General features: G+C 38.4%; 1 protein-coding gene across 1 annotated transcript; it reads right to left on the bottom strand.

Moving 5' to 3' along the window:
• Positions 1-2,449: 2,449 nt before the first annotated feature.
• On the bottom strand, positions 2,450-9,015 carry zc3h12ab (zinc finger CCCH-type containing 12Ab). Its single transcript, XM_056242571.1, has 6 exons — positions 8,924-9,015; positions 7,523-8,075; positions 5,775-5,914; positions 4,013-4,247; positions 3,805-3,905; positions 2,450-3,534 (listed from the first exon to the last, which is right to left on the bottom strand). The coding sequence occupies exons 2-6, from the start codon at positions 8,038-8,040 to the stop codon at positions 2,639-2,641; spliced, it is 1,890 nt and encodes a 629-aa protein (XP_056098546.1). The 5' UTR covers positions 8,041-8,075; positions 8,924-9,015; the 3' UTR covers positions 2,450-2,638.
• Positions 9,016-12,663: the final 3,648 nt, after the last annotated feature.

Raw genomic sequence — 12,663 nt, 5'->3', positions numbered from 1 at the left:
AGTTTTGGGGAAGTCCAATGATGACCATGTGCACTCTCTCATGACGCCTCTGTCTGAACCACTGAAACTAGAAAAATGATGTATCATTACTCCAGCGTATGACGACAGTCACTCCTGAAAGAAGCACATCACATGATAATCATATTAAAGTATACTAAATTAAGTCTGGAAAATGACTCGCGTATTCTATTTTCCCTCTCATAAAAGGTTCCTCTGAAATCCTCTTTCACCTCACCCAAAAGGCCACTTCCTCTGATTACATGTATCTATCAAGGACATCTACAGCTCTGCACGTATGTGTTCTTTTCTGACGCCGATGCCTCTGTGTGGTGTGGTTTGTATTTTTCCAATTAAAATAAAAAATGATTAGTCAATAAAACCCCATACAAAATACATCATTCTTTAGCCTAACATGTTTGTTTTTCTAATTGGCAGTTTTCCCCTTCATCTGTTATACCACTTATATATGACCTTTACAGTGTTATTTTATTTATATATTTTACTTTATATCTCTATACTAGTGCAAGGTCTAACACGTATGCAAAAAACTAATAACATAGATATTTTAAAAGACTTTATTTCATGTCACAGGTTTTATCAGGATTTCTGAAGTCAAAGTTTCGAAGCTTTTCAATGTGTATGAAGGTGATTATCTCATATTGAAGATAGTTCTTAATTTATCATTACATATTTTTCACTCATTTAATGTTACAATATTTAATCTTTGTCTGAAAGATTTGTACAAAGAATTGACAGTAGAATAATATTTGTTTTAGTCTGATCAGTGAGGCTTGACACCATCTTTCACGAGTTTCTGGATTACAACCATCTCTTGATTTGTGAAATGTAGTCAAATAAACAAGTCAAGTTGTCCTTTATGATTAGGAATAGTCAATAATATTACTAATGTTAAGAAATTCCACCAGATTTTCTGTGAAAAGTAACATTTGCTCTTTAAATACAAACTCTCATGCATGCAAGTGAAAAGTTTTGGCAAACATTAGATCTTGTTGTCAAATACAAAAGTTATTTCATGAAACTCTATATGGCAGGCTGATATGTCCTTAACTTACCTGCTTACAATCACACCATTCTCTATAGGGCACAGCTGATTCCACCAAGACCAAACATATCAAAATTGTAATATCCATTACCATGCCAAACACTCCAAGAGTCATCATGACAGAAACAACATTATTCTCTACTAGGCATCTAGGCAATTACGGTCACCGTGATTTTGCCAAGTAAGACATGATCCTGGATCGACATTCCTGTCCCAAAATGTAGTCCTTACCCAATCCCTACCCCTAAACCTAACCCTACCCATTACTTTTCCCTAAAATCAGAGGGTAACGAAAGGTGAATGACACTGATGTGTAAGTACTTCACCCTGGTTCTAAGCCTAAACTTGACATAAACTGTAAACTTGTCCCTCAAATCTGATTGGTTGATTGGAAAGTTGATCCAGGATCAACAACGACGTTGATCCAGGAACATGTGGAACTTGGTGAAATCACGTTCACCATAGCATTTACATATAGGTGGTTTCTTAGAAGGGAACAGTGATTTAAGTGAATGCATCCTTCACAGACGAAGCCGTCTACTGCAGCAGGAATGCTTCTAAAGGTCAGGTCTGCTCAAACTTGTTATAAAGTATGTTAGTTCACACAATCACACAGAGAACAACACATGTAAGACATTCAACTTGAACAGACAAGACTTTTAATAAAAGTCAAAGACTGATATGTATACATAAATATGGCACTTATCATAATATGAGATACAGCATAAAATGCAAAGACATCCTTAAATGAGCAAAAAGCACATTAAGATATGATATGCCACTAAATGAAACAATGGCAAAAAATTGCCTACTCAATATTGCAGACTCCCTTTTTAAAATCTAAACAGTTCAAATACACACCAAAAGTTCCATGACAGTCTTATTTGTGCATGTTTCATGCTTTTGGCAATTACCTTTGAGAACTTTTGCATGCTTTAGCACTTATTAAAATGGGAAAATACACCAAAGGGTGCGTACTCTTCTACCTTTCTGGTAGTTCTGCTTAACAAGCGTCAGTTACGGCACATGGTGCCAACACGTTCAACCTATATGGTACTGCAGTCCATGCAGAGCCACAAACAATAACACTTCAAACACAAAAAAATGTTTTCCAAAAAAAAAAAAAAAACTCATGCCATGATTAAATAAAATTTTATCTTTTGTGAAAATAATATCAAGGCTGATACTGAGAACCATAGCAAAAGGGTAAAAACCCTTTTAATACAACTAATAGTGAATTACCATAGTTATACGTCAAATAACAATATTAAAAATACAACAGAAATAAATCTTGGCTTGAATTGAGTCCATTTCATGACAAAGATTAAATATCTATTAAAGTATCATTGTACTTTTAAGCTGTGCAGACAATAAAATAATTTCAAAACATGTCCTGACCGGGATTTTTGATAGTAAATGTGAGGGATTTTGGACCAATGAGATTTCACTGTGGGTGGAGCTACACAGCATTACATGACAGACTGGGACGAAATCACTTGTTGTGGTTGAGGTTGAGACCTTGGTGTAGCACACTCGGTGCCTGAATCTTTGTCTTATCTAGTCTTTCAGCAAAAATCATAAAGCCCCATCCTGAGACTGAAGGGTCAAAATCTCTGCTGCCAGTCTTTGTGGGTCTAGGAGATATGGGAACATGTCCATGGCCCTGTCCACCAAACGTGCATTGAAAATTGCGAGTAATTTCTTCCTCACCTGCTCCCGTTCGGACCACTGAGGACTGTTATTGGAAGGGGACCAGTGTCCATGCCCTCTCTCCGGCTGCATGCCATTGTGGGATGCCGGAGGATAGCCACTATAATGGTCGGACCAGTAGCCCTGGTGGGGAGGAGGCCCTCTGCTGTGTGGAAATGAATACTGGGACATGTTGGCGGGAGGGTAAATTGGACCTCCGCCGTAGGAGTGATAGCGGGGTTGACCGTAACCCGGGTTTGGTGAGCCGCTGTGGTGCTGACCGGCTCCACCAGCTCTGAGGGATTGGTAGGAACAGCAACTGCAGGGTTGGCTATTGGCCAGAACGTAGAGATGCCGCCCACTGCTGGATGGTTTGGACTTCCGATCACAATGAGGAGCTTCATGAGAATGACATTCGTAGGAACCCAAGCCAGAATCCATACACTCTTGAGATCCGTTGGTAAAAGAATCTAGGCTTGTTGACGAATGCCGACGTTCTTTTTTCGAAGGAAACTTCCTTTGCGTTAGCTGGGGGGCTCCTTTAATGACAAGGACATTTTCACTGGCGTAACTCTTCTTGAGAGATTCGCACACGTCGAGGGACAGTTTCTGTTCCATAACTTCATCCAGAGACGGACTCTGACTGGAAAGCGGCTGAGGTTTGTGCGGTGTGGATGAAATTTTGGCTTTCTCCCGAAGCTCGTCGGCCAGGGCACGCTGGGATTGCTTGGTTCGCTCCGGATGATGGAACTTACACTTGATTCCGTAAGTGCACTTCTTTCCTGCATTGAAAATTGGAGAGTTTAAATCTTGTTCACAAATAATCAAATCAAATAAATGCAGCCTTGGTGAGTGAAACAAAACTTTTGAGCAGCATTGTATGTTGTTTATCAATTCCTTGGATCTGGATTATCCCTTTCTATATGGGCTATAGCAACTAAAAATGCCACACACTGATAATTACACCAACATGTGACCACAAGGCCATGTGAACACACTAGTGATTGTACAGTGTCAATCATTCATTAAAGTCAGAAAAAAAAAAATCTCACCATAAGGACAGGGCTGTTTTTTGGGTATACGTGGATTCTTCCTCAGGAAGTTGTCGAGGGTGGGTCCATGTCTTCCCAAAGGGTCATCTGGAGGCATAAACCTACAAAAAAGCAATGTGAATTGAATCAAATTGGAATTAATTAGCAGCAGGGCTTTTATTAAACAGCTTGACGTACGCTGCACTGACCAAAATGCAACAGCACTTACTTGTCATTGACGAACGAGTACATCAGAAGCCTCTCCTCTATAAAACGCTTCCACTCAGGACGCTCTCCTTGCAGATCTCGGTAGGTGTCATTGGATACAATGATGCCGTCGGATTCGTAGGCCAGCTTCACGATAAAACGGTCATCATAGCAAACCACTCGTTTTCCGGCCACCCTTCTGGATGGTGTGAACACCAAGAGCTTCCTCCGTTCTAATTCACGCAGAATGTGCTGATCTGAAGAAAAATATTCATGAGATTTTAAATAAGTTGTCACAATTACGGTAGTCATTTTGATGCTTTAACTTAGTACAATTATAAAAAAGAAAGTGACCAATAATAAGATGAACATATTTAGTCATGCAGCCTGACCTTTTGTAATAAGAAATTGGATCATTTTAAACTTGAAGTAACATCTAAATGCATGTTTGCACTTTCTAAAATCAAATGTCTTAAAATGTTGTTTTTTAAACCTACTTTTACCTATATTAAAAATCCACCTCTTATGGTGCAAAATGCTGAAGAAAAAAACAGTAAGACATATATGCATTGGCTAGAAATGCATATGTCTAATGCATATATATATATACAGAGCAAGTATTTGAAAATTGCAATGTTTTTTTTATTTTTTTATTGTGAACCTTGGACTTGATTGTAAAATGAATTTCTGTGAAATGTAAGCCAGTGATAGGTTTGCAGTGTGTTCGTGATATGGAAATAAAACAAACAATATACTGACTTCTAAAATCACTTTATCACTTTTTTTTTGCAATATAAATGTTTTTATTTTTTGTCTGTCAAAATAATGTCCTCAGTAAATATATTTTTTTTTTTTTTTTTTTTTTTTATATTTATTTATATTAATATTTGATTGACACGAGATAAACAGCATATCATGTTATTAGTTTGACATATTGTTATTGACATTAGGTTAACATCATATCATTTAATTGTTTTGACATATTGTTATTGATTTACAGCCAATGTTGGAACACACTGTCTATTCTGTTTAAACTAAACAAGTCTTGTTGGTATTCAATTATACTTTTGGACCAGCTGGAACAGACACCCCAAGGGAGAAGGATTCTTGGCATCTAAATTTGCTTGTGATTTCCATTGGGCACGTGCCCATTTACACAGCGACAGTTTATTTCAAAGACATATTTATGCAATGTTTTCATTGTGAAATGGCAACAGTTGAGACAAATCAACATCACAACTATATGTTGGTTTCACGGTATTATTACAACAACCACAAAGTTGCATTATTTCCCTCTAGCTAGGTCAAACTTCTTGAGGGATTGGCAAACATGCAGATCAAACAGGCTGGTACATTGGTACAAAGGCAGCAGTCGCATAATTACACTGCTCTACTGCGGCCTTCTTTGTTTTACGAGGAAGTAACGAAGGTTTTAAAAACCCAAGGTACTTGCCAATATATCCGATGACATACTTAATTCCGTCAGCTACACAAATGAACTAATTTTAGGGTTTTCCCATACTTCCAGTTCTATTATTTAACACCTGCGCTTAGCGTTTGATTGGGTTTAAAACCAGAAATAAAAAAACAGAACTGCATTTCTAGTGCTCCATTTAAACTTTAGTTGAAAAACCAATCATACATAATTTGCTATCTATTGGCATCATCTGTTGCCTCTTTGTTTAGCCATATGGTTGCTATGAGGAAACAGACACTGCTTATGGGAATGTCATTTCGGACAGCAGGAATTGTTCCTGACACTAGGTGCATTCCCCTTTCCTCACCTGTAATGGGTACATCAGGTCGCGGCTGTTCTTTTCTCCAGGAAGGCACAAACACCGTGATGTCAACGTGACCCCGCTCCAGGAAAAAGCTCACTGCCAGCTGAATTCCCAGACAGGAAAAAACTTCCTTGTTCCCGTGGCTAAGAAACAGTTTAAAAAAAAAATAGGTTTGAATTTGCATAATAAAATTGTACAGACATTAATTCATTCGACAGGCACTTTTATCCAAAGCTACTTGCAAACAAGGAATATCAAAAGCATTTTATCATATTCAACTTTTCAAATTTAAAAGTTATTTTAGAGCAAATCAACTACATAAACGACATTATGAGATCTGCTGAAGAAAGCAGTAAGATATCAGTTCATTTTTTTTCCTTGCCAGTTGAGCTAAGGGGAATGCTAAAGTTCGTTCAAATAAATGTCGTTATACTTCCTTCTAGACAGTGGCAGACTTGGTGCAAGTGTCATTAGTTTAAAATAGATACAAATAGATGAATAAGTACATTTTAGTTTAGATCCAAACTGTAAATCAACAGAAGTGGGTGTGTGAAAAGTGGAAACTGTCTGTTTCAATGAGGTAATAAAAAGTGTCTGATTTATAGGAACAAAAATAGTACAAAGGTGGGCAGAGCTATCCAATCAGACGACGTGTTGCAATGCAGTCGGGCCTGTTCATTTTCACAGCGTACTTTTCACAGACATTCTCCTTCAGGATAGAAAGAAGGAAGGGAGGGGACTGGAAACGGCACTTATTTGCATATAAGATTATTTGCATACTGGAGTGATGACAGCTACAGGAGCCTGCAGGGGCAAATCTGGACTCTACTTGCAAATTCAGGTGAAATACAAAGGGAAGGGAGGATTCTCAAAAGATCACAACAATACTGTGAATCCGCTTTGGCACCATATGATCTAACTTCTCCAAATAACTTCCTAATTTTCTGGTCTGACATTTGGAATGAATTACTCATTACGACAAATCCCACGCAAAGAATTAGTCGAGTAAAATACTATGATGTGGAGTGTCCAAATGCCATTCGGTCTGTCAAATAACTTTTATCTGTTTCCCATTACATGATTGCCAAAAAACATATACGTTCTCAAATAAGCGTTCAGTCATAACTCATAAAGTTGCCCTTCACGTGAGCACAAATACATCTCTGTATTCACAAAAACAGAAGGAAATGGACTTGATTTGCACATTTTTAGGAATGTGTGTGAGGAAACACTGGGTTTTATTAAACTGTGACAATTACTGAATGATTGTAAAAAAAAAACAATACTACCGCACAAAGGATAAACATTTAATTTGTAAACACTATTCATCTATTTTACAGTAAACAAACAGACTTGGCCATGATGTAATGAACATCCCTTGATTTTTCTATCATAATAATTATTTGCAAATCCAACTATAATTAAGACAAAAAGTGTGGCACTATTAAAACATTAGCCCAACAGGGCAACTTTTTGCTAAACCATTTTTTAAATTCCTTTTGACGATGCTATAAATGGCCAAAAAATTGCAAACTTAACAATATTTCAAAAAATGTAAAGGGAAAACAGCCTTAGACTAGTACTAGTTCTAGGAAAACTGTTTTTACATTTAAAATGTCCTGTTAAACATTTGATACAAAGGAAAAGGTCGTCCAAATTTACATTGCCTTTAAATTTCCTGTAAAAAGTAATAGCAAAGGGATGGAAGGTGTAGTGTCATTGAAAGCATGTCATGTGTACAGTAAACTCACCTCATGGCTACATTAGACCCATCAATGACTATAGGTCTGAGTGCGTCCTCATCCTCTACCAGCTCTTCTGGAGCACTTGACATTGCCGGAGCACTTTGATTTTGGGTCTTACTGGATCCATCCCCACGTGGAACCAGCACCGGGGAGGCTGTAGATTCCTCTATCTCTTCAGATTCCCCAGCAGCCTGTATCAGCTCGCCCAGAACCCTGTTGGTGTCTGCGCTGAGGCCGAGTTTCAGGAAAGCGGCGCGGACCTGCGTTTGGGAAAACCCCAGCTTGAGGAACAGGTCGAGCTGGGTCTGAAAGTCAGACCCCAGTTCTGAGGATTCATCTGGAGTCGGGCTGGGCTGAGCCGGGTCCATTCTAGCGTCACAGAAAACGGGAGGCTTGTACAGAGACGCAGGTGCTGTTACCCATGCGTTGGTGTTTGCGTCAGATTTGTGTGATCCTACGCTGGATGACCAAAGGGAATCCAAATACAATTGTAACGTGGGGATGGTGCCGATTTCAGCACTCATATCTACATCTGGAAAAACGTCCTCGTCAGTCACGCCTGTTTACAGAAAGCGTAATGTTAGAGATAAGATAAATTAAGCTATTATGGTGAATTCAGATATTTATTTAGAATCTCAGATGACAACATTTCTAATAATCTGAAACCAAGGTATCATCTACAGATCACATGGCAATACTATGTGACAATCAGACTGATATTTCAAACATTTAGGAATCTAATTAGGAATCTTAAACCAATTAAAAATGACTTTAATAGCAACAATTCTGATATGGTTCAAATAAAGACAAACATTTAATTCCAAACAATACTTTTTTTTTTTATAAACAATATTTTATTAAACCGAGTAAGTTCTATAAATTAGTAGAGTATATTTATATTACAACTTATAAAATGTATAAATATTAATAAATAATAATAAAAATGTATTAAATCAGTGACATCTAGAAGCAAACAAGCTATAAAAACCAATGTATCTAAACTGTTACTGTACCTTTTGAACAGGAAATGTCATCTTCAGACGTGAAACTTTAGGTTTCACAGCCATTTTAAAAATAGTAGGTTTCTAAACTCATCTAGTCTTATATATTTTCACTACAGCGCCGACATCACATTATTTCATAGTTTTAATTCTCTTTATTTGCGGCGCGTTCCCGCATTCCAACACATGGACGCGCTCTATCCCCCGTTTTTAACCTCATCACTTTGTTTACAAAAGTTTTAAAGTTTATTTCTACATACTACTTGACAAAATAAGTAGCCATTAAACAGTTCGCTATCAGAAATGTCAATGACAACTATTAGGAAAGTCAATTTACCGAATCTATCGTTTAGTGTACTTAAATGTACACATAAAACGTTACAAGCCAAACAAAAGTCATACGAACCTTTACTTTATCTCTTCTCTGTGTTTTGAGCTGCTGTCTTGTGGTAATTAAGTGAATACGTCCATAAGTTTCACTCTTGATGAACCCAAAGCAGCAAAATGCTGGAGAGAGATTCGACACACCTTTATGTTAGAAAACGCAAAACCAGGAAGTAAGTCACGCACGTGTTGACGTCACGGAGGCCTTTGGATTTTACCAGACAGTTCTCTTTTTCCTCCAATAAGAATAATAGTGTTTACTGGTATATTTTTTATCCAGTCCAAATTAAATGTATAAGTATTACCCTTGAAATTATATCTTATAAACAGATTTAATTGTGATATTGATATATTTTGTACATTTTGTGGTTTATATACAGGAACATTCTTTCATTTATTTTAGAGTTGTCCTCTTCGGCTTGTTAGCACCGATGGTGAGAGGACCCTATTGAAATTGCTCCGTTTATTATTATTTTTGGTTAGATTTCTGTTCATTTATTAAGGACCCTATCATGCCCAGATGTCAACTGTGTTTTGGAAAAGTTTTATTTATATTGTTTTCCCACTCATGACAAATCTTATCATGAGGAATATATTTTAATGAACATGCTACTTCTATAATCTAAATGTTGTATGTAAACAAGGGTGAAATAAGCCTTTGTTTTTAAAGGCAGAAGTTATTTAAACACAGTATTAACTTTGAAAATAAGAAGCTGTACAATGAGTAAAAATAATAAAAAGTTATCTGTGCTCCTTATGAATTTAATTTCATAGAGATACATATGACAAATCTAAACCATGTTTTAATGTTTTACACATTTTATGTCAATTGTAAAAAATAGGCTACTTATTTAAAAATGAATGTCTAATGTCCCATTAGAATCAAGTTTCATATGTCACATGATAACTGCTGTCATGAGAACTTTAGGTTCCACTTTTTATTTCCACGAAACCTCATACCCATAAACCAATACAATGATCTGAAGAAACTATAGCCTAAAAACATCAAAAACTTTTTTCATTTAAAATCAATAGTCTTAATAATAATTAAGAAAGAATTTGATGTAGTGTAGCCTGTAATGTTATTAATGTAATTGTTTTGTGTGTATGATTCATTAAATTAACCTTTTAATCAAATGGTCTACATTTGTGAATTTTACTTCCCCTAGAATATATATATATATATATATATATATATATATATATATATATATATATATATATATATATATACTGTACACACACACACACGACAGTGAGAAGTGAGAAGTGAGTGCGTAATTCCTGGTGCTTTTGTAAATTCTCATTATTACTCTGTAGGTTATTATTTCCTCAAAACCAGCCAAATACTACATATCACATCTGGCTGATGTTATCTTCAGGTCAAGAAATACAAATGTCAAGTGAATAACTGTTACAGAATCATGAACATTTTGGTATGTGTTAAAAGTAATTTCCTTTGTGGTTTGCAAAAAAGGGAAGCCCCTAGTGAACACTCACTCAGATCACAGTTGCATAGATTGCCTTCACCACAAAGCAAGAATCTTTTCTTGACAAGCAAACAATGAATGGCAAAATACTGTGATGTAATGTTTATTTGTGTATTTTATTTAACTGACAGGATGTGTTGTTTCTTATGATACATATGCTGTATAGAGATCAAATTGTGGAAGTGTTCAGGATTTAAGTGGTGATTATGTTTATTAGTAAGACTAAGATTCCAAATTATAATGTTTAAAGTAAAGGAGATGGTTGGGGTCTTGCACGAACTTTGTGGCATTTTACCTTTTTAATAATTTTTTTTCTGGATATGATAGTTGTCGCAATATGTTCATCATGTTGTGAATGAGATTCATCCTCTGATGGAGAATGTTTGGCATCTTCTGCTGGAGGCTCCTCAGAATGGGGTTCTTCTGCTGGAGGCTCCTCGGAATGGGGTTCTTCTGCTGGAGGCTCCTCAGAATGGGGTTCTTCTGCTGGAGGCTCCTCGGAATGGGGTTCTTCTGCTGGAGGCTCCTCGGAATGAGGTTCTTCTGCTGGAGGCTCCTCGGAATGGGGTTCTTCTGCTGGAGGCTCCTCGGAATGGGGTTCTTCTGCTGGAGGCTCCTCGGAATGGGGTTCTTCTGCTGGAGGCTCCTCGGAATGGGGTTCTTCTGCTGGAGGCTCCTCGGAATGGGGTTCTTCTGCTGGAGGCTCCTCGGAATGGGGTTCTTCTGCTGGAGGCTCCTCGGAATGGGGTTCTTCTGCTGGAGGCTCCTCGGAATGGGGTTCTTCTGCTGGAGGCTCCTCGGAATGGGGTTCTTCTGCTGGAGGCTCCTCGGAATGAGGTTCTTCTGCTGGAGGCTCCTCGGAATGGGGTTCTTCTGCTGGAGGCTCCTCGGAATGGGGTTCTTCTGCTGGAGGCTCCTCGGAATGAGGTTCTTCTGCTGGAGGCTCCTCGGAATGGGGTTCTTCTGCTGGAGGCTCCTCGGAATGGGGTTCTTCTGCTGGAGGCTCCTCGGAATGGGGTTCTTCTGCTGGAGGCTCCTCGGAATGGGGTTCTTCTGCTGGAGGCTCCTCGGAATGGGGTTCTTCTGCTGGAGGCTCCTCGGAATGGGGTTCTTCTGCTGGAGGCTCCTCGGAATGGGGTTCTTCTGCTGGAGGCTCCTCGGAATGGGGTTCTTCTGCTGGAGGCTCCTCGGAATGGGGTTCTTCTGCTGGAGGCTCCTCGGAATGGGGTTCTTCTGCTGGAGGCTCCTCAGAATGGGGTTCTTCTGCTGGAGGCTCCTCGGAATGGGGTTCTTCTGCTGGAGGCTCCTCAGAATGAGGTTCTTCTGCTGGAGGCTCCTCGGAATGGGGTTCTTCTGCTGGAGGCTCCTCGTCTGTAGACTGAGATTCTTCTTGTTGAGAATGATGTTCCTCGTCTGAAGAGGATACTTCTGTTTTTTCTTTTTCTTTCCCATCATTCTCAAAATTGCCATTAACAGAATCAGGTACAGCAACATGTTCATTGCTACTGTCACCTACTATCTTTGACCCCTCTCCTAATTTGCCATTAAAATGGATTATTGTTTGGATGACTTTTGGACCAGGGAAGTCCATAGCAATTATACCAACACAGTGTGGTCTATTGGTGTCCCCTTTAAGATCAAGGAGATAATCATCAACTTGTTTATTCAGTGTTTTTGCAATTTCTAGCGGCTCCTCGTTTTCTCCTTTGGCCCCGGTGTATGTGAGCATCATCTCACGATCACACTTTTCTGAAGCTAACTTGATATTTTGCCTCATTTGTTTTTCTTTTGTATCCATGTCTGCATCCAATTCTGTTATATGAACAGGAAGTCCTAATTGTAATGTTGAACTCTGAATCAAGACTATCTTCCCTCTCACCTGTCCCATTGTTGGAATCTCTTTATCTCTCCACACAGGAAATTTATCCTTACTTAAATATGTTGTGGCTTGAGTAACAGCACCCTCATCTGGAGTCACTCTAAGCAACAGTGTCTCTGTCTCCTGTTTCGCAAGAAACGTCAGCAGAGTTTTCACAACATAAGAAAGGGTATCTGATTCCTGGACGCTTCCAGTCTTATCATACTTGATGCTATCAGAAGACACATGCAATTCAAAAAAGCGTATGCCTGCATCCAGTTGGTTGTGCAGTCCCCATGCTTGAAACATTGGTGTGGATGTTTTTAAGCCTTTGTTGCTTTGGTGTGTTCCAGGGATTGATATAGCTGATAGAGGCTTGTTATCTTCTATTTTCTCCATCCACTTGTGATTGAC

Source organism: Rhinichthys klamathensis, unplaced genomic scaffold (assembly GCF_029890125.1).
Source record: "Rhinichthys klamathensis goyatoka isolate OS25496 unplaced genomic scaffold, OSU_Roscu_1.1 h1tg000731l_1, whole genome shotgun sequence".
Lineage (NCBI taxonomy): Eukaryota > Metazoa > Chordata > Actinopteri > Cypriniformes > Leuciscidae > Rhinichthys > Rhinichthys klamathensis.
The sequence above is the reverse complement of the archived record's forward strand: the minus strand, read 5'-3'. Positions and strand labels throughout refer to the sequence as shown.

Excerpts from the sequence above, each read along its gene's own strand:
- zc3h12ab (XM_056242571.1), bottom strand. The coding sequence starts at position 8,040 with ATGAGTGCTGAAATCGGCACCATCCCCACGTTACAATTGTATTTGGAT. Across the intron at positions 5,915-7,522 it reads GGGTCTAATGTAGCCATGAG|CCACGGGAACAAGGAAGTTT; the intron begins GTGAGTTTACTG and ends ACTGTTTCTTAG. Across the intron at positions 3,906-4,012 it reads TACTCGTTCGTCAATGACAA|GTTTATGCCTCCAGATGACC; the intron begins GTAAGTGCTGTT and ends GCTTTTTTGTAG.